The sequence below is a fragment of the Macaca mulatta genome, chromosome 7 (genome assembly GCF_049350105.2).
Source record: "Macaca mulatta isolate MMU2019108-1 chromosome 7, T2T-MMU8v2.0, whole genome shotgun sequence".
Lineage (NCBI taxonomy): Eukaryota > Metazoa > Chordata > Mammalia > Primates > Cercopithecidae > Macaca > Macaca mulatta.
The window spans coordinates 19,640,435-19,660,251 of NC_133412.1; the positions used below are offsets into that span (position 1 = coordinate 19,640,435).

Consider the following 19,817-nt stretch of genomic DNA (forward strand, 5'->3'; position numbering starts at 1 on the left):
TCAGCCTCCCGAGTTGCTTGGATTACAGGTGCCTGCCACCATGACCAACTAATTTTTGTATTTTTAGTAAAGACAAAGTTTCACCACATTGGCCAGGCTGGTCTCAAACTCCCCACCTCAAGTGATCTGCCCACCTTGGCCTCTCAAAGTGTTGGCATTATAGGCGTGAGCCACTGCACCCAGTCCTAACGGCTATCTTTTGTTTAAAAAAACTAACAAAGATTGTCATGCCTAACCTACTTTCAGTTAAAATTCTGTATAAATAAAACTGGGGTTTGGGTAGTGAGAATACTTTCAGAATGGCAGAATAAGAAACTCTGAAAATCTACTCATCTATAAAAGCAACAAAAACACTGGCAAAAACTATCAAAATCAACTTTTGGAACTTTGGAAATTAATTAAAGTCTTTCAACAATACAAGAAATGCTTCTTCGAGAAAGGCAACTGAATCTAGGAAAGAAAAGTAAGCTTGAGATGTCTGTGTTCACCGTAATCCCATCCCTCTCTCTCAAGTTCCTTAAAACCAAAGTCGCTGAAACCGTTAACACCTGAGAAAAACAACAGCTTAGCAGCCACTGGGCAAAGGCGACAGGGGAAGGGAACATAGAGTTTCACTCTGTTGCCTAGGCTGGAGTGCAGTGGTGTGATCTCAGCTCACTGCAGCCTCCACTTTCTGGGTTCAAGTGATTCTCCTGCTTCAGCCTCCCAAGTAGCTGGGATTACAGGTGTGCACCACCATCCACCATGCCTGCCTAATTTTTGTATTTTTGGCAGAGACAAGTTTCACCATGTTGGCCAGGCTGGTGTCAAACTCCTGGCCTCAAGTGATCTGCTCACGTAGGCCTCCGAAAGGAAGAAACAAATTTGGAGGTCCCTGAAAGACTGATCACCTGAGCTGTCTGGCAAATTGCTGAAAAGCTCCATTCTCAGGGCTTGTCTTTATCTGACCTGACTCAGAGATCACCTAGTGTCAACAGCCCTGTACTCAAAGCATTTGCCAAACACACTGAATAGCAATCCTTCAAGATCACAGCTGCCTGAGGTGACATTACCAACCGGGGCTACTAAGAGGCTGATCGGAAACTTAAAAGGAAAAACTGGAGAATGGGATGTCCACAGGGACTTTGGAAAGCTCCAAAATATTCCTGGAAATCTAGAAGGCCATACGCCCAGGGCTGTGCACAGGTCCAGGAGAGACCTGAGAAGGCCCTAATCACTCGCTGGCTGATCTTAAGGCTCTGTGCAAGCAGGAAGTAAAAGTTAAGACAAAGTGGAAACTGTGAAAGAGGCCAGACACAAGGCCACGTATTATATGATTTCAGTTATATAAAATGTCCAGAAAAGGCAAATACAGAGACAGAAAATAGATTACTGATTGTCAGAGGCTGGGGGCAGGAAAAATGGGGAGTGACTGATAATGAGTATGGGGCTACTTTTGGGGACGATGAACAATTCTGGAACTAGACTTTGAGTGGTGCTTGCACAACTTGAGAATACTAAAAACCACTAAATTATATGCTTTAATATAATAACTTTAACAATAACTTTTAGGCTGGGCGCAGTGGCTCACACCTATAATCCCAGCACTTTGGGAAGCTGAAGTGAGATGATTACTTGAGCCTAGGAGTTCCATACCAGCCTGGGCAACATGGTGAGACCCAATCTCTACAAAATATTTTTAAAAATTAGCCAGGCATGGCGGTATGTGCCTGTGGTCCCAGTTACTTGGGAGTCTGAGGCAGGAGGATCACTTGAGCCCAGGAGGTCAAGGCAGCAGGGAGCCATGTTCACACCACTGTTCTTCAGCATGGGCAAGAGTGAGAGCTTGTCTCAAAAAACAAAACAAAACAAAACAAAACTTCTGTCATATGTATACTATACCTTCATAAGGTTATAAAATTAAAAACTTTAATCAGCCTTATAAAAACCGTAATCCCACATTGATAGCTGTCATCCTTCCTCTAAATTTTTAACTGGTCATGTTTTGAGGGATTAGTTATTATGAATTTTTAAATAGTATCCATACAATGCATATTTATGAAAACTTAAGGCATATTTACAGTTTTAGACCTTATTTCAATTTTCCAAACTCTCTTTCAATTATATTTTATCACAGATAATTTTAGTTGAAGTTTAAGAGTTCTTATTTTTAATAAGTTTCTTCCTGTTTACAGATACGTATTGAGGGATAATTATAAAAGCAATACAGGTGTACAGGAGAAAATATAGAAATACAAAAAACACAAAGAAGTAACTAAAAATCACTCATGGTTATCATCCAGAGATCCAACCATTTTTAAGATTTTGGTCTATAGCTTCCAGACTTAACTTTCTTTTCAAATGTTAGCATCATATGCGAGAACAATTCAAAAATATATGAATATAAGAAAACTAAAATATGTGTTCAATGCCCCAAATCCCCAAATATACTTACAGTTTTGTCTCCAATAAAGGTAAGGTTTGTTCCATTCTCCTTAGCCTTTAAATATTAAAAAATAATAATAATTAATTCAGAACTTCTCGTTTTTAGCTGCCCAAGTTCCTGTAGCCTCTGTCTGAGCCTGCTCCCCAGGTGCAGCGCCCCCTCCCTGGAGATGTAGCGAGCATGGGTGTCTCCTGCACCACCGAAGTTTTTACTGCACTCTCAGAAATATAGAATGAAAACAATTACCTCCTGTTTTTCTCCTAAAAGAGGCAGTCGATGCATAAAATCTCCAGAAAAGCTCTATAAAAGAAACACAAAACTAAAAAAATTAAAGGTGTGTAAATACTAGAAGAAAAGTGTAGCTGAAAATACAAAGAAATGGTTAAAACAAAACACCACACCCTAACTAGTAAATATAACAACACAGCATCAGTAGACAAAACATTTCCAATTAACCACAAACAAGTGAATAAAACCCTGCTGGGAACTAGAAAATAGTATCAAACCAAAACGGCCATTCAATTTTTCTATGAGAATAATAAACATTTAAGAATTACAAAGTCTTAGATATAGGATGTATACTTAGGATAGAAGAATCTTAGATCACTTCCCCTCATTTTACAGGTGAGTAAAATGTGGCTCAAAACTACAAAGCTTTAGACAAAGAAATAGGATTTAAACCTAATATTCTTTTTTTTTTTTTTTTCTGAGACGGAGTCTTGCTCTGTCGCTCAGGCTGGAGCGCAGCAGTAGGATCTTGGCTCACTGCAAGCTCCGCCTCCCAGGTTCACGCCATTCTCCTGCCTCAGCCTCCCGAGTAGCTGGGACTACGGGTGCCTGCTACCACGCCCGGCTAATTTTTTTTTGTATTTTTAGTAGAGCCGGGGTTTCACCATGTTAGCCAGGATGGTCTCGATCTCTTGACTTTGTGATCCACCTGCCTCGGCCTCCCAAAGTGCTGGGATTACAGGCGTAAACCACCGCGCCCGGCCTAAACCTAATATTCTTGACACTTAGGTCTGCTGTCCCTTCCACCGCACTACATTTCATGCCTGTAAAAAACTACACTAATTATCTTTCTTACCAATTATCGGTAGATGAGGCATTCTCCTTCCTGAGTAATGAGACTGTGTAATTCAACCTGTTACATTAGACTGGAGGAGGAGAGGAAACCTTACCAATAAGCCAAGACCCTGGAAAGATTATAGCACATCTGAAAGTAGTCAGCCTCAGGCAACCAGAGGCAACAGGTAGCTTTCCATAATCAAATCCAGGAAAGACCAACCAATCCTCCTAGTCTAAGGGATAAATTTGGAAAACCAACAGAAAACATACAAACTACACAACATCACATTGTTTCTAGCTTTCTCTACCATTCTTTCACCATCTTAAAGCTATTTTCTTCTCCCTTCAAGATCATAAAACCTAAGTTATAATAAAAGCTGAACTCTTCCTTCAATTACCAATTACTTCATCTGCTCATCAACTATCAATTTTTTTTTTTTTTTGAGACCAAGTTTCACTCTTGTTGCCCAGGCTGGAGTGCAGTGGCACGATCTCAGCCTTCTGGGTTCAAGTGATTCTCCCACCTCAGCCTCCCGAGTAGCTGGGATTACACGCCCGGATAATTTTTTTTGTATTTTTAGTAGAGACAGGGTTTCACCATGTTGGCCAGGTTGGTCTTGAACTCCTGACCTCAGGTGATCCGCCCACCTCAGCCTCTCAAAGTGATGGGATTACAGGCCTGAGCCACCGTGTCCAGGCTCAATTACAATTCAATGATTAAATTTGTCTTCTTAATAATAAACTTTACTTCCAGTAATTTAACAGTTCAAGGCAAGCTGCTAAATATTCCAAAACGAATTTTAAATATAGTAAGGACAAGTATAGATGATAATTACTATAACTATTTTTAACACATATAAAACTTTTCTATCAAAAAAATTGGTATTAGATTACTCTTTCTAAGACAAAATTTCATATCAGAATCCCACTTACATTACATATATGTAAGCGTGAAAAATACATGATTATTCACATCTCCCTCTTTCTACAAAATTAAGGTGTGAAACTGAACTCTAAGATGATGATACCCTTCTGATTTCAGATCTATAGCAGTAAAATTTTAAAGACTTGATTTTTCTAGGAACATATTAACGAGATGAGGAGACCAGAGAATTAAAAATGTGAGGTTTTAAATGTCTATCAACAGATGAATGGAAAAACAAAATGTGGTACATACATACCATAAATCATCATTTAGCCTTAAAAAGGAATGAAATTCTGATAATGCTACAACATGGATGAACCTTAAAAACATTATGCTAAGTGAAAGAAGTCAGACCAAAAAAAAAAAAAAAAAGTTGTATGATTCTATTTATATGAGGTATCTAGAATAGTCAAACTCATGGAAAGTAGAAGAGTGGTTACTGTGGACTTGGGGTTGGAGGGTGGGGAATTTTTGTTTAATAGGTATGCTGTTTTAGTTTGGGATGATAAAAGTACTAGACATGCGGCTCAGCCCGGTGGCTCACAACTGTAATCCCAGCATTTCAGCAGGCTAAGGTGGGTAGATCACTTGAGGTCAAGAGTTCAAGACCAGCCTGGCTAACATGGTGAAATCCTGTCTCTACTGAAAATACAAAAAGAATTAGCCAGGTGTAATGGTGTGAACCTATAGCCCTAGCCACTTGGGAGGCTGAGGCGAAAGAATTGCTTGGACCCCGGACGGAGGTGGAGACTGCAGTGAGCCAAGATTGCGCCACTGCACTCCAGCCTGGGGGACAGAGCGAGACTCTGCCTTGGAAAAAAAAAAAAAGTACTGGAGATATGGAGATGGGTTGATGGCTGCACAGCAATGTGAATATACTTAATGCCACTGTATTATACACTTAGAAATGGTTAAAATGGTAAATTTTATGTAGTGTATATTTTACCACATTAAAAAAAATGGGGGTTTGCTTTTTACACACAAAGGAAAATACAATCTCTCTTTGATGAGTTGAGTATGTAAGTGGTTTACTATGTACCTAGCAGAACATGCTTCCACTTACTTCTACCAAAAGAAATACTTGAGGAGTGGGAGAGGATACAGCCAAAAATACAGACATTCCATTTTTTACCTATTCTATTTACCTCCAACCACTTGCAAAGATTACCTGTGTTTTAAAGAGTTCACTGCAGTTTTGGAACAATTTTGATGACGTTTGATATCTCCCAGACAAGCCTCTTTTTTCCTTAAGTTTTTCCAAATACATCTCTACTTCTTCTGCCTGAAAAAAGAGATAATACAGAGTAGTTAATTCACCTTTCAAAAAATAAGATACTAAGAGCACAACAAATAGTTCACCTGTAGTACAAATATAATTTTGAGTTTGCTATTTTAAAAATGAACAGCATCAGATAAAGGCTCCATATAAAAGTATCTAAGAATCGAACACTATTAGACTCAAGGGCATAATTCTAGTCTTGGCTCACAAGGCATAGTTCTACTAACAATTCTGAGTAGACTGGGAAACTGCCAAAGTGTAGAGGGTTTTGTCACATTAAAATATACTTAAAAGAGTTTACTTGACCAAATTAACAACATCAACAAAAAGATAGTCATGCTCATAAACTAAGATAGAGCACAAAATTGCTGCAAGCACAAAAGAAGGACAATCTTTTTTAAAAAATGCAAATAGGGAGATAGAAACAGAATGGAAAAGGTCTGAACAATTCAACTCAGAACTCTATATATTTTTAAAAAAATTTTTACTTTAGGTTCAGGTAGACACATGCAACTTTGTTACACAGGTAATCTCAACTCACAGGGGATTGTTTCACAGATTATTTCATCACCCAGGTACCGCCTAGTACTCAAGAGTTATTTTTTCTGATCCTCTCCCTCCACCCTGAAGTAGGCCCAGTATCTGTCATTCCCCTCTTTGTGACCATGTGTTCTCATCATTCAGCTCCATCTTATAAGTCAAAACGTGGTATTTCGGCCGGGCACGGTGGCTCAAGCCTGTAATCCCAGCACTTTGGGAGGCCGAGATGGGTGGATCACGAGGTCAGGAGATCGAGACCATCCTGGCTAACATGGTGAAACCCCATCTCTACTAAAAAATACAAAAAACTAGCCGGGCGAGGTGGCGGGTGCCTGTAGTCCCAGCTACTCGGGAGGCTGAGGCAGGAGAATGGCGTGAACCCGGGAGGGAGAGCTTGCAGTGAGCTGAGATCCGGTCACTGCACTCCAGCCTGGGCGACAGAGCGAGACTCCGTCTCAAAAAAAAAAAAAAAAAAAAAAAAAAAAACGTGATATTTCGCTTTCTGCTCCTGTGTTAGGTTGCTAAGGATAATGGCCTCCAGCTCCTTCTGTGTTCTCACAAAGGAAATGATCTCTCATTCTTGTTTATGGCTGCATATGTACTGCATTCTTTTTTATGGCTGCATATGTACCACATTTTATTTATCCAGTTTACCACTAATGAGCATTTAGGTTGATTCCATGTCTTTGCTATCGTGAACAGTGCTGCAGTGAACATACGTGTGCATGTGTCTTTACGGCAGAATGATTTATATTACTTTGTATATATACCCAGTAATGGGACTGCTGGGTCAAATGGTAATTCTGTTTTTATCTCTTTGAGGAACTGCCACACTGCTTTCCACAGTGGCTGAACTAATTTACACTCCCACTAACAATGTATATGCATTCCTTTTCCTCCACAACCTTGCCAGCATATATTATCCTTCGACTTTTTAATAATAGCCATTCTGATGTGAGATGGTATCTCATTGTGATTTTGATTTGCATTTCTCTAATAATCAGTGATACAGAGCTGTTTTTTTCATATGCTTGTTAGCTGTATGTATGTCTTCTTTTGAAAAGTGTCTGTTCATGTCCTTTACCCGCTTTTCTATAGGGTTGTTTTTTGCATATAAATTTGTTTAACTTCGGCCGGGCGCGGTGGCTCAAGCCTGTAATCCCAGCACTTTGGGAGGCCGAGACGGGCGGATCACAAGGTCAGGAGATCGAGACCATCCTGGCTAACACGGCGAAACCCCGTCTCTACTAAAAACACAAAAAATTAGCCGGGCGAGGTGGCGGCGCCTGTGGTCCCAGCTACTCGGGAGGCTGAGGCAGGAGAATGGCGTGAACCCGGGAGGCGGAGCTTGCAGTGAGCTGAGATCTGGCCACTGCACTCCAGCCTGGGCGACAGAGCGAGACTCCGTCTCAAAAAAAAAAAAAAAAAAAATTTGTTTAACTTCCTTATAGAGGCTGGATATTAAATCTTTGTTGGATGCATAGTTTGTAAATATTTTTTCCCATTCTGTAGGTTGTCTGTTTACTTTGTTGATAGTTTCTTTTGCTGTGCAGAGGCTCTTAAGTTTAATTAAATCCCATTTGTCAATTTTTGCTTTTGTTGCAATTGCTTTTGGCATCATCATGAAATCTTTGCCACTTACCATGTCCAGAATGGTATTGCCTAGGTTGTCTTCCAGGGTTTTTATAGTTTTGGTTTTAGATTTAAGTTTTTAATCTATCTTGAGTTGATTTTTGAATATGGTGTGAGCAAGGGATCCAGTTTCAATCTTCTGCATATGGCCAGCACGCTAATGCAACACTATTTACTAAATAGGGAGTCCTTTCCCCATTGCTTGTTTTTGTCAGCTTTGTTAAATGTCAGATGGTTGTAGGTGTGCGGCCTTATTTCTGGGCTCTCTTTTCTGTTCCCCTGGTCTTTGTGTCTGTTTTGGTTACTGTAGCCCTGTAGCATAGTTTGAAGTCAGGTAATGTGATGCTTCCAGCTTTGTTCTTTGAGCAATATATTTTCAGTGCTCAAGTATTCCGGATTATGGCAATTCTCAAAAGTGTGGTCGCTGAACCCTTTCACAAAGTCTAGGTGGTCAAAACTATTTTCATGGCCAGGCATGGTGGTTCACACCTATAATCCCAGCACTTTGGGAGGCTGAGGCAGGTGGTTCACCTGAGGTCAGGAGTTCGAGACCAGCCTGGCCAACATCTTTACTAAAAATACAAAAATTAGCCAGGTGTGGTGGCAGACACCTGTAATCCCAGCCACTCGGGAGGCTGAGGCCAGAGAATCACTTAAACCGGGAGGCAGAGATTGTGGTGAGTCGAGATCACGCCACTGTACTCCAGCCTGGGCAACAGAGTGAGACTTCATCTCAAAAAAAAAAAAAAAAAAATAGTATGCTATTTGACTCGCAATGATATTACGAAAGCAACAGTGAGGAAAACTGCTGCCCCTTATCAGGAACTAAGGCAATGGCACTTAATTGTACTAGCAATCATATTCTTCACAGTCGCAAACTGGCAGTTCTTAAAAATGCCAGTTTTATGTAAGAATATCCTTGATAAAACAGAAAAATTATTAATGTTATTAAATCTGGATATTTTGAGTACCTGACTTTTTAAATAATCTAAGTGACAAAATGGAAGTATGCAAAATACAATAAATTATTGTCCTGAGATAAAGCACTCTGCAACTGCTTTGACTTGTGAGTTAAACTAATCATTTTTTTCATGAAACACATTTACTTGAAAGAATGACTGAAAAACTACCATTACTCAGATGTGGTTATTTGAGAGATATTTCTCTGGAAATAGGCAATGGAGGCTGTCACCTCAAGGAAGACAACTGACAGTATTCACTGCCAAATAAAATTTGAGATTTCAAGCAAAAACTGGAATTGTGAAGAACTTGTATCTGCTACACCGAATTTAACTCCTTCCAAAACTTAAGAACCTACTGATGAGATGAAGAGGGCAGGGGATAGTTACAAACAATGTAAGTTTTAGCTAAATGTGAAATGAGTTAATATTTAGAAAATGTATATAATTCAGTCAACTACTATTTTCTAAATGACCAATAAATGATGCTACAAGATCACACACAGGTGAAAGATACATTCATAGCAGTGGATTTTTTTTATCAGAGTACAAAAAAAGTTCACTAATATTTCAGATTCCACATTGCAACTAACCTTTAAAAACTTCCACTTGAGTTTTCATACAGAATCAAAAAAGAATATCCTCAGTTATCTGAAAAGGCCATTAAAATACCATTCCTTTTCCCAACTATACATCTGTATGAGGTCATTATTTTCTACATGTACTTAAATCAAATTATTGCAACAGGCTGACTGAAGAAGGGAATATAAGAATCCAGTGATCTTCTGTTATCCCAGATAGTACACAAACTTAAAAAAATACGAAACAATCGTACTCTTTTATGTAGTTTTCTTGGAAAAACAGTTATTTATATTAACATGTAATAAGTTTATTATTGCTACTTTAAAATTAATAAATATTTCTATATTTTCTGTTGTAATTTCTAATAGCATAAAGGCTTTCTGGAGTCTGCAATAATTTTTACAAATATAAAAGTTCTGAAACTAAAAAGTTTGAGAATTGATGGTCTGCAAATTGGGAAGCATGTGTTCTAGTTTCAGCTCTCCTCCTCCATAGCTACATGATACTCTTTCCTCCATGAAATCAAGAGACTGGAACCAGATAATCACTAAGGTCCAAGAAAAGTCTACAATTTTATGTTCGTTACCTTGAAGTTGTAGATTTCATTGTAACAATCAGCACTTTTCAGATACCAGGTTATATTCAAAGACAGGTCACAAGGTTCTCCATCAACTATAAAAGAATAAATTTTTGTTAACAAAAGATAATTCCCGAAAAAAGCATTTTTCCTAAACTGTTAACCTGCATCCTATTTATTTCCTACCCTAAACTGAGATACTCAAAGACAATCCTTTCTCCAAACATAAGGTATTGAAATAATATAGCAAAAAAAGCTGGATATTAAGATAAAAGTATTGTTGTTCATAGAAAAATAGCAGGTAGGCAGTTTTTAACCTCTTGAAACTGTGGATCTATTTTTATGACATAAAGTCCTAACTTCTGGATCTCTATTGGGAAAAACCTGGGAGTGATAAAGCAGTCCTAAATTAAAGCCAGTCTTCTATTATTTAAGTTGAGCGGGCTAGGTGCAGTAGCTCACACCTATAACCCCAGAAGTTTGGGAGGCCAAGGCAGGGGGATCACTTGAGCCCAGGAGTTCAAGACCACCTTAGGCAACATAGTGAGAACTCATCTCTACAAAAAATGTTTAAAAAGCTAGGCGTGGTGGTACTTGCTTGTAGCCCCAGCTACTCAGGTGAGGGAGGCAGGAGGATCACTTGAGCCCAGGAAGTCCAGTCTGCAGTGAGCCATGATGGTACCACTGCACTCTAGCTTGGGCGACAGAGCGAGACTCTGTCTCGAAAAACATAAATAAATAAATATGGCACACTGTTAGGCCAAAAAGGGAAATGAGTGGAAACAAATTATTAAGACCCTTCAAAAGGCTAGTTGAGACAAGGAATAACAAAATTAGGAATGCATGTCACAGGGCAATATTCGTAACTGTTAAATGGTGTTAAATGATGATACACATAATAGTGGATAATAGTTCCACTGAGAGCATAATTCATATCTTGGACCTTGAAAGATATCAAGATAGAACAGAAAGAGCAATGAACGAAAAGCAAACATGGCTGTGCAAGGTAGAAATAGCAAAAGCAAAGATAAGCGTATCAGATTTTTTTTTCAAAGCCTACCTTAAAAGAGGCCTCAAGGAAGCTCATGTTATCATGGAAGCTTCATAAAACTCATTAAACACAGTTTGAAGCACAGTATTCTAATGAATCAAAACATTATTCTGAAGACTTGGGAGGGTAAATCTGACTATATGACTGATTAGCTAGAGGAAGTCAGTATTCGCTTTTATCTCTAATTCTAGCTGTGAAAGGAAAAATACACTAAAGATTCCCTACTTTATACAAATGTGACAAAAATAAACATGACTGCATTTAGGAATCTACTTTTGGTTCATAATAAAAGATGTAAGCTTCCTTTTTTCTTTCTTTTAAACTGTTTTCTCAAACTAATTTTTAAATGACCTACACATTTTCAAAGGACTCTACTAGAATGTTCAAAAATCTAACCCGTTGGATAGAATTTATGGAAATGGTAAAAAGCAATCAGGCTATGAACTATTCAAAAGAATCCATACAGAGATAAAATTGACTAGTAAAAAGCCACTAAGAACACATCCCCCAAACAGGAGACTTGTAAGGAAATTTGGCAGCAAAAATACTGCTGTTTATGTTAAAAGACAACATTTAGAACCTTAAATGAAAGGTTTTAAGAGACAATAAAAATGGTTCCAGCTATTCCATGGAAAGCTATATACCATTCCCCAAAAAGTACAAAATCAAAGACAACTGGTAAATATGAGAAAGCACAGGAACAACTAAGAAAAAGATAATGTAAATGTTAAAGTGTCTCAGGCCAGGCATGGTAGCTCATACCTGTAATCCCAGAACTTTGGGAGGCCAAGGCAGGCAGATAACTTGAGGTCACGAGTTCGAGACCAGCCTGGCCAATATGGTGAAACCCCATCTCTATTAAAAATATAAAAATTAGCCGGCATGGTGGCACACGCCTATAGTCCCAGGTACTCGGGAGGCTGGGGCAGGAGAATCGCTTGAACCTGGGAAGCAGAGGTTACAGTGAGCAGAGATCGCGCCATTGCATTCCATCCTGGGCGTCACAGTGAAACTCCGTCTCAAAAAACAACAACAAAAAATAAAGTGCCTCAAATCCTCCAAAAACAATGAAATATAAACACTTCAAAATATGTAGTTGGGGCCAGGCATAGAGACTCATGCCTGTAATCCCAGTTACTCGGGAGGCCGAGGCAGGAGAATCACTTGAACCTGGGAGGCAGAGGTTGCAATGAGCCAAGATCACGCCACTGCACTCCAGTCTGGGTGACAGAGCGAGACACCATCTTAAAAAAAAAAAAAAAAATGCAGTTGGTTTAACTTGGCAAAACACCACTAGATCAAACTACAAGTGAAAAAAAGACTGGACCTAATAAAAGAATAGAACAGCAAACAGGCTGTCAGACTATTCCAAAAGACAAGGGTTATTAGGTTACCTAGTAAACCAATCTCACAAGGCCAGTGTCAGAGTAGATTTGATCTAAATCAAATGTAAGTCATTGGTCAGGAGACTGATTATATATTCATGGACAGAGCATATACTCTTCAGAGAAATTCTACCTGCTGCTTTCACCACTAGAATGTAAGCTCGATGAGGGAAGAACATTTTTCTATCACTTCCCCGCAGTCTATGCAATAAGTAATAGTTACTTATTAAACAATTGAAAAGAATAAAATCATCCAACTATGACTTACAATTTTGTACTTCCGTGAAGACAGTATGCATAGAATCACACATCTATCATCAGGATTTTTATCCCTCATCTAGAAATAAAGCTGCCCACAATCAATTATTTGCTAAATTAAAGCCAGTTTCAGAACTAAAAGGAACCTTTATTTAACACACAATGGGATACTTTAGATTCAGACACAGTCATTTTTCCACTAGACAAACTAGTTTTGTTCTACATTGTCCCTATTTCTTGATCATATCTGAGCTTCCTCTTCCAAGGCAGTAAAATACTCCTTTTGTAAATAAAAGATCTACTTAATATATTCCTTCACAGCCAATGGCCTGACAAACCTAGGTCATGTTTTCAGTAAACATTTAACAAGCACACAAGAGTAAAACCTCTTTAATCTACACAAAACAGATTAAAACCACCATGCAGGGAATCAACCCCAACATAACCACAGTCATGCACTATGTAACATTTCAGTAAATGAAAGACTACATATACAACGGGGGTCCCACTGTAATATCGTATTTGTACTCTACTTTCCTATGTTGAGATATACAAAAACTTACCATTGTGTCACAACCACCTATGTTATTCAGACAATAACATGTTATACAGGCTTATAGCCTAGGAGCAATAGGCTGTTCCATACAGACTAGGCGTGTAGTGCCATCCAGTTTTAAGTATGCCATCCAGTTTTAAGTATACTCTATGATGTTTGCATAATGACAAAATCACCTAAGGATGCTTTTCTCAGAACATATCAACCGTAAATGTAATTCGACTGAGATGTGACTGAATATTCAATGTAGTATATATAACACATGTATTAATATATACATTATATGTTAATATATAATGTATACATAGTGTATACACGCAATGTAAACGCCAAAAAAACAAAAGAAGAAAATAAAGTTCACACGAGTACTTTGAAGATGATTCAGTGAAAGGACCTTAGTAATCCTAAAAACATTTATACCTAGATAATGCCAGACTATTAGATTTCAGAACTTTAAAAATAGGTAATTTAAAACATTACCTATGAATTTTAAAAATTCAAATTAAAACTTCATGGAATTCAAAAACTCACACTTCAGGAAGATAGTGGTATTTCTGAAGAGGATCTTTCCAAAACTAAAATAATTTTTACCCTGAAAAGATAAAGCAAAGATAATTAGCCTCAGATGGCTTCAATTACCAAAGCATCATATAACTATCTAAGGCTGCTAGAAATTCCAACTTAACTTAAAATCTTTATGGAATGTACCCCTTAATCAGTTCATTCCCTTTACTCACCAATCACTGCTCAGAATAACCAATCATTTTTTCAAATGAACTATTCTGTGTGCAGATAACCAGAGTTTTATTTTCAAACCTAAAGACTTAAGTATTAATCACTTTAGTAACAAGCAAACACCTAACTGAACACCTGAAAATCTTCACCATTGAACAAAAAGTATAATGTTTGCCATATACAAAAGTCCAAACAAGATTTGGACATTACAATCAGTGAGCAGTGCAGAATGAAACAAAAAGGCCAACATAGGTTTAACGGGGCTAATGCTTTTCAGCACTTCCTCCCTGCATCTGGTTTTTGTCTGCTCACAGGACTATACCTGTTACTGAAATAAGGTTTAAAATGGGTAAGGGGCAGAAAGGGTCAACCCATGTAGTTAATTATCCAAATGAAAGATTAGCCTTACCACATTAAATTTTAAGTACTATTTCTTTCATTTTAACCACTCTCATGTTAAAACACATTTTAAAAATCTCTATGCTTTCTAGTTACACAGTAAAGCTTAGAATAGCCATTTCAAAGTTGAAGCGATGTCGACCCATCTCGTAAGCAGGATTACTCAGGGACCAAGAAGTGCAGAGGAAAAAAAAGAAAGAAAGAAATGAAGACTCTATTTACATATCTTTCTTATCCAACCCGGGGGCACTGGATTCTGTGAAACATAATCTGAAACATAAACAACTCTCCGTTTGTACATCAAGTTTACATCTCAAGTCAGGCACTGAAAGTTCTGTTTTTCTGATGAGAAGCCGCTCCACCACTCCTGTCTGTTGCTGAAGTGGCCCTGACATTCCCGCTAGCCTAATCAGTGCGCGGCTTTCCCCTCCAGGGGGAGGTGGGTCCCAGTTGGCCAGCCACACAGACCATCCCGGCAACCCCACCCCTTTTGAAGAGACTTTTGCGGAACCTTCATGGACCCCTTGGGCCGCCGTAGCCCCACCTCTTGCTCCTCTAGGTTCAGACGCTAGTGAATACTCACCGACGGTATTGGAATGTGCCATTTGGACCTGTCGGCAGCAGCTACGGGTGCCGGTCCCACACTGAAAAGCGACAGTGGTGACGGCTGAGGTCCCAGAAGCAGAACAACGACAGGTAACACCTGAAGCCACGCAGCCGCCGCCATCTTCACAGCCGTGGAGTGACTACCGAAAGCATTTCACCCTCTTCCGGTTCGTCCCGCCTTCTTCCGGCTCTCCTCTGGGGGTGGGATTATCCGGGTCCTGGAAACGTCGCGGGGCTTGTTTGCTGTGCGACGTAGCGGCCCCTCCCTCAGACAGTCATCATTGCGCCTTGAGACTTTGGACCTACTGCGCAAGCGTCACTCTGTTGGAACCTGGTCAGCTGGGTTAGGGAGATCGCTACATGCCAGCCCGGCCTGAGTCTTTTCTCTCTCCCAGCCCTTAAAGGTTTTGGGACCAGGCAGGCACCCCGTGCAGGATTTGGCTCTTAACTTCTTCCGCTCGCCCCAGCCCCTCATACCTTATAAGTCAGTGTCAGACATTGGGGCCAGAAAGTCTGGAATAGCCCTAAGTCTGGCTGCCCAATTGGCGTCTACTAGTGAGTTTTCTGGTTTGGGTGGTATTTAAGCAAAGGCTGGAATTCGGCGGTGGTGGAGTACACGCGATTCCTAGACTGGGTAGTGTAACAACCTTCAAAGGCCCCTTCTAGCCCTGAAGAGTACGATGCTGCAGTAGAATCTGGCCGGAGACCTAACCTCCAGCAAAGACCCGGCCGGCACTTCCCACTCTTAACCGAAAACGGAGACAGAGAGGGTCAGTTTTCAAAATCTGTGGCGTGACCCCGCCACTGAGGTAGATCTGCAGATGCTTCGTCCCAGTCAGGGAGGCCGTCTCGGCATTTCCCGGTTCACACACTCTTGATTTTTACCCTCTAGGACTCATTGCGTACACGCCCTCACCGCCGCCCAGTTTCGGTTCCTAACAAAAGCATGTTCCTCCTCAGCCACCCATAATCAAGACAAATTTGCCAAATAAATCATTGTAGAAACGCTAGTTTGGGCCTGAAAACTTCCAGGAGCAAGAGTCAAGATTTGTCACTCCATGAGGATCTGGAGGGAACTCCCTTTCCAGAAACTTGACGGTGAAGTGCTGGTTGTAATTTTAGAAAGACATCCAATCGTCTTTTTTAAAAGATCGCCCAGGGCCCTTGTCCTGAGAGCTGGGAGCTGGTCGGAGTGACAGAGAAGCCATGGAAGCAGCTGAGAAAGAGGAAATAAGGTAAAGGCCAAGTGCTTCTGTAGCAAGTGACCCCAGTGTCCCTAGAAACAGGGAATAGTACCTGAAAGTACCTGAAAACATTTTGGCTTTGAAGATTTCATTGATTTTTTTTTAATTGCGCTTCTTATTTGCGTATTTGGTATTTGCTCATCTTTATCTTTTCTCTCAATTCGCGGGGAGTTAGTTGATATTAATAGCATCTTGTAAAATACTTTCAGGATGGTTAAATAGGCCGGGTGCAGTGGCTTAAGCAGGTAATCCCACAGCACTTTGGGAGGCCAAGGCGGGAGGATCGCTTGAGTCCAGGAGTTCCAGACCCCCTCCCCGCCCCCTTGGAGTCCCAGCTACTTGGGAGACCAGTGGGGGGATGGATTTGGAGGCTGCAGTGAGCTGTGATCTTGCCACTGCTTGGGCAACAAAGTGAGACCCTGTCTCCAAAAAAAGGGATGGTTAAATAACATTGACAGTGGAAAAGTTGTAATCAGAACTCTAACACATGAATTTCAGGCATGTTGCTTTCCAAGTTCAACTATAACCACTCCCTTCCTATGTCATCCCAGAGTTAATTCTTCAAAGCTGTAAAAAGGAAACAAAAGATTCTCCAATCTTTGTACACTTGATTAAAATAAACTGGGCCGGGTCGCTCATGCCTGTAATCCCAGCACTTTGGGAGGCCTGTAGGTGGGCAGATTGCTTGATCCCAGGAGTTCAAGACCAGTCTGGGCAACATGGTGAATCCCTGTCTCTACAAAAAATTTTAAAGTTAGCCAGACATGGTGATGTGGGCCTGTAGTCTCAGCTACTCAAGAGGCTGCGGCAGGAGGATAGCCTGAGCCCAGGAGGCGGTGGTTGCAGCGAGCCAAGATCGTGCCACTTCACTCCAACCAAGGCAGCAGAGCGAGATCCTGTCTCAAAAAAATTTTTTTAATAAATTAAAATAGACAGAGGGCCGGGCGTGGTGGCTCAAGCCTGTAATCCCAGCACTTTGGGAGGCCGAGACGGGTGGATCACGAGGTCAGGAGATCGAGACCATCCTGGCTAACACGGTGAAACCCCGTCTCTACTAAAAAATACAAAAAACTAGCCGGGCGAGGTGGCGGGCGCCTGTAGTCCCAGCTACTCAGGAGGCTGAGGCAGGAGAATGGCGTGAACCCAGGAGGCGGAGCTTGCGGTGAGCTGAGATCCGGCCACTGCACTCCAGCCTGGGCGACAGAGCGAGACTTCGTCTCAAAAAAAAAAAATAAATAAATAAATAAAATAAACAGACAAAGACTGAGTTCAGTGGAGGACAAACAGTTTTTTAGTATGGCCGAGTATATATGCCTGGGCTTGTTTTCATAATATTTGGACATTTGTGTTCAGTCATAGCTTTCTACGTAATCATGGACATGCTGACTACAGATGCATTCAGCCACACCGGTGCATGAAAGCCAGTGTTATTTTTTCTTCTCATTATAATCTGTAGTTGTTTTAATCAGATGGAGGCTAGTTTAAATACATATACTCAAACTGCAGTATACACATACATCTCATTCATGTTTTATTCCAGAGAGAGCTCTTCTGGAAACTTGGTTTTAAAAAACATGGCCCCTAGATTGTCACCTCATCTTAAAAAGCAAGAAATTCCCCTTCTATGTCTGTTCTGTTCTTATTCTAGCACCTTGCACCTCTATTAAAGCATTTGTCAGCTTGTATTGTGATTGTTGGTAAAACCCTTACTGACAGCTTGAACACAGTCCATATCTTCCTCAGAGCCCAGCACCCAGGAAGAATGTTCTGAAAATATTTTGTTGAATAAATCTGTGGGTGGGTTATGGTTGTTAGTTTGTCTGGTTTGTTGGTTTTGGTTTGTTCGTTTTGGCATGCTGTTTTGGTTTTGCTCCTTCAGATTTTACTTTTGCAGTCATAACCTTCAGTCATTATTTCCAAAGAATATGTCCTCTTAAGTGACAGTGATCTTTTCCCATTACTTTCGGAGTAATCCCAGAACCTGATCTTTTGTTGTTTACCTCAGAAGATTTACAAAAGGCTATTGTTCTGCAGCATAATGTGCTATTATGTTATACTATGGCCGTGACACAATTTTGCATTGCAGAATAGACTCCAAAGGTTTATTTTGCATGTTCATACTGAGAAGGTACAAAAATTGGACTCACAAGCCCTGTGTAAAATAAATTTCTCACAATGTCTTTTTATTTAGCGTTGAAGATGAAGCTGTGGATAAAAACATTTTCAGAGACTGCAACAAGATCGCATTTTACAGGTAAGGAAGATAAATATAGTAACTAGATCAAAACATTTCTTGACAGTAATTTCAAAATTGATACTTATTAAATTTTTGAGAACTGATAGACTTTCCAAGGAAAGGATAATTTAATAATTAAGGAAATCGCCAGACAGGAGACTCACTTTAACTTTATACATTTACTCCTGAAGTATTTAAATTTTTCAGTAAACAGCTATTTTATTTTAAAAGCCAAAATATTTTTAAACTAGTTTTTAAATTTTGATGCTTTGAATAGATACACTTTTACATGGTTCAAAAATAATATGAAGAGGTATACATTGAAAAATGTTACTTCCACTCCTGTCCCATTCTACCCATTCCTCATCTTGTCCCAAATAACCAAATTTCATCATTTCTTATTTATCCTTCTAGTATTTCTTTTTGTAAATACATGTATTTTTATATTATTCCCTTTCTCTTTTGTTATCACCCCTTTCTTATACCAAATAGGTTTTTTTTTTCCTGTTTTATAGTTTGTTCTGAGGAGGAATTCATATGAGTGCATGGAGATTGCTTCCCCTTTTTACAGCTGCATAATATTCCATGAAGTAGATATACTATTAATATAATGTATTCAGTCTGTCTCTTATTGCTAGACCCTTGGGTTGCTTTTAATCTTTTGCTAAATTAGCACTACCACAATGAAGAACTATACATAGGTCATTTTCTACGCATGCATGTGTATTTATAGGATACATTTCTAGGAGTAGGATTACTGGGTCAAAGAGTAAAGGCATTTGAAATGTGTTAAGTATTGCCAGATTTCCCTCCATAGGAATTATACCATTTGTACTCCTACCACCATTATATAAGATTGCCTGGTCGGGCGAGGTGGCTCACACCTGTAATCCCAGCACTTTGGGAGGCCAAGGCAGGCAGATCACCTGAGGTCGGGAGTTCGAGACCAGCCTGACCAACATGGAGAAACCCCGTCTCTACTAAAAATACAAAATTAGCCAGACATGGTGGCGCATACCTCAAAAAATAAATAAATAAAATAAAATGAAGATTTTAAAGGCATATTTTTTGTAGCTCTGGAGAAACAGGCAATCTTTTTTTTTTTCTTTGAGATGGAGTTTCACTCTTGTTGCCCAGGCTGGAGTGCAGTGGCACAATCACTGCCCACTGCAACCTCCACCACCTGGGTTCAAGTGATTCTCCTGCCTCAGCCTCCCGAGTAGCTGGGATTACAGACATGCGCCACCACGCCTGGCTAATTTTTTGTATTTTTAGTAGAGAGGGGGTGTCACCATGTTGGTCAGGCTGGTCTTGAACTCCTGACCTCAGATGATCCACCCACCTCAGCCTCCCAAAGTACTGG

General features: G+C 39.9%; 2 protein-coding genes across 7 annotated transcripts in view; one reads left to right on the plus strand and one right to left on the minus strand.

Annotated features, from left to right (window-relative positions):
- Positions 1-15,160, minus strand: part of TMEM87A (transmembrane protein 87A) — a 63,930-nt gene extending 48,770 nt beyond the window's left edge. For 3 of the 6 annotated variants that reach the window (XR_013395096.1, XM_077937609.1, XM_077937608.1), the window contains exons 1-6: positions 14,952-15,130; positions 13,766-13,826; positions 9,994-10,079; positions 5,584-5,697; positions 2,672-2,725; positions 2,435-2,479 (exon numbers count right to left, since the gene is read on the minus strand). Coding sequence is in view for 5 of the 6 variants with exons in the window: in XM_077937609.1 (XP_077793735.1) it covers positions 2,435-2,479; positions 2,672-2,725; positions 5,584-5,697; positions 9,994-10,079; positions 13,766-13,826; positions 14,952-15,095 (504 nt within the window). In the remaining variant the exon portion in view is untranslated. 6 annotated transcript variants of the gene reach the window in all.
- Positions 15,161-15,868: 708 nt separating this feature from the next.
- GANC (glucosidase alpha, neutral C) overlaps positions 15,869-19,817 on the plus strand; it is a 94,067-nt gene continuing 90,118 nt past the window's right edge. Inside the window, 2 exon segments of the mRNA NM_001257679.1 lie at positions 15,869-16,209; positions 18,410-18,472. Coding sequence (NP_001244608.1) covers positions 16,181-16,209; positions 18,410-18,472 — 92 coding nt within the window. The 5' untranslated portion in view covers positions 15,869-16,180.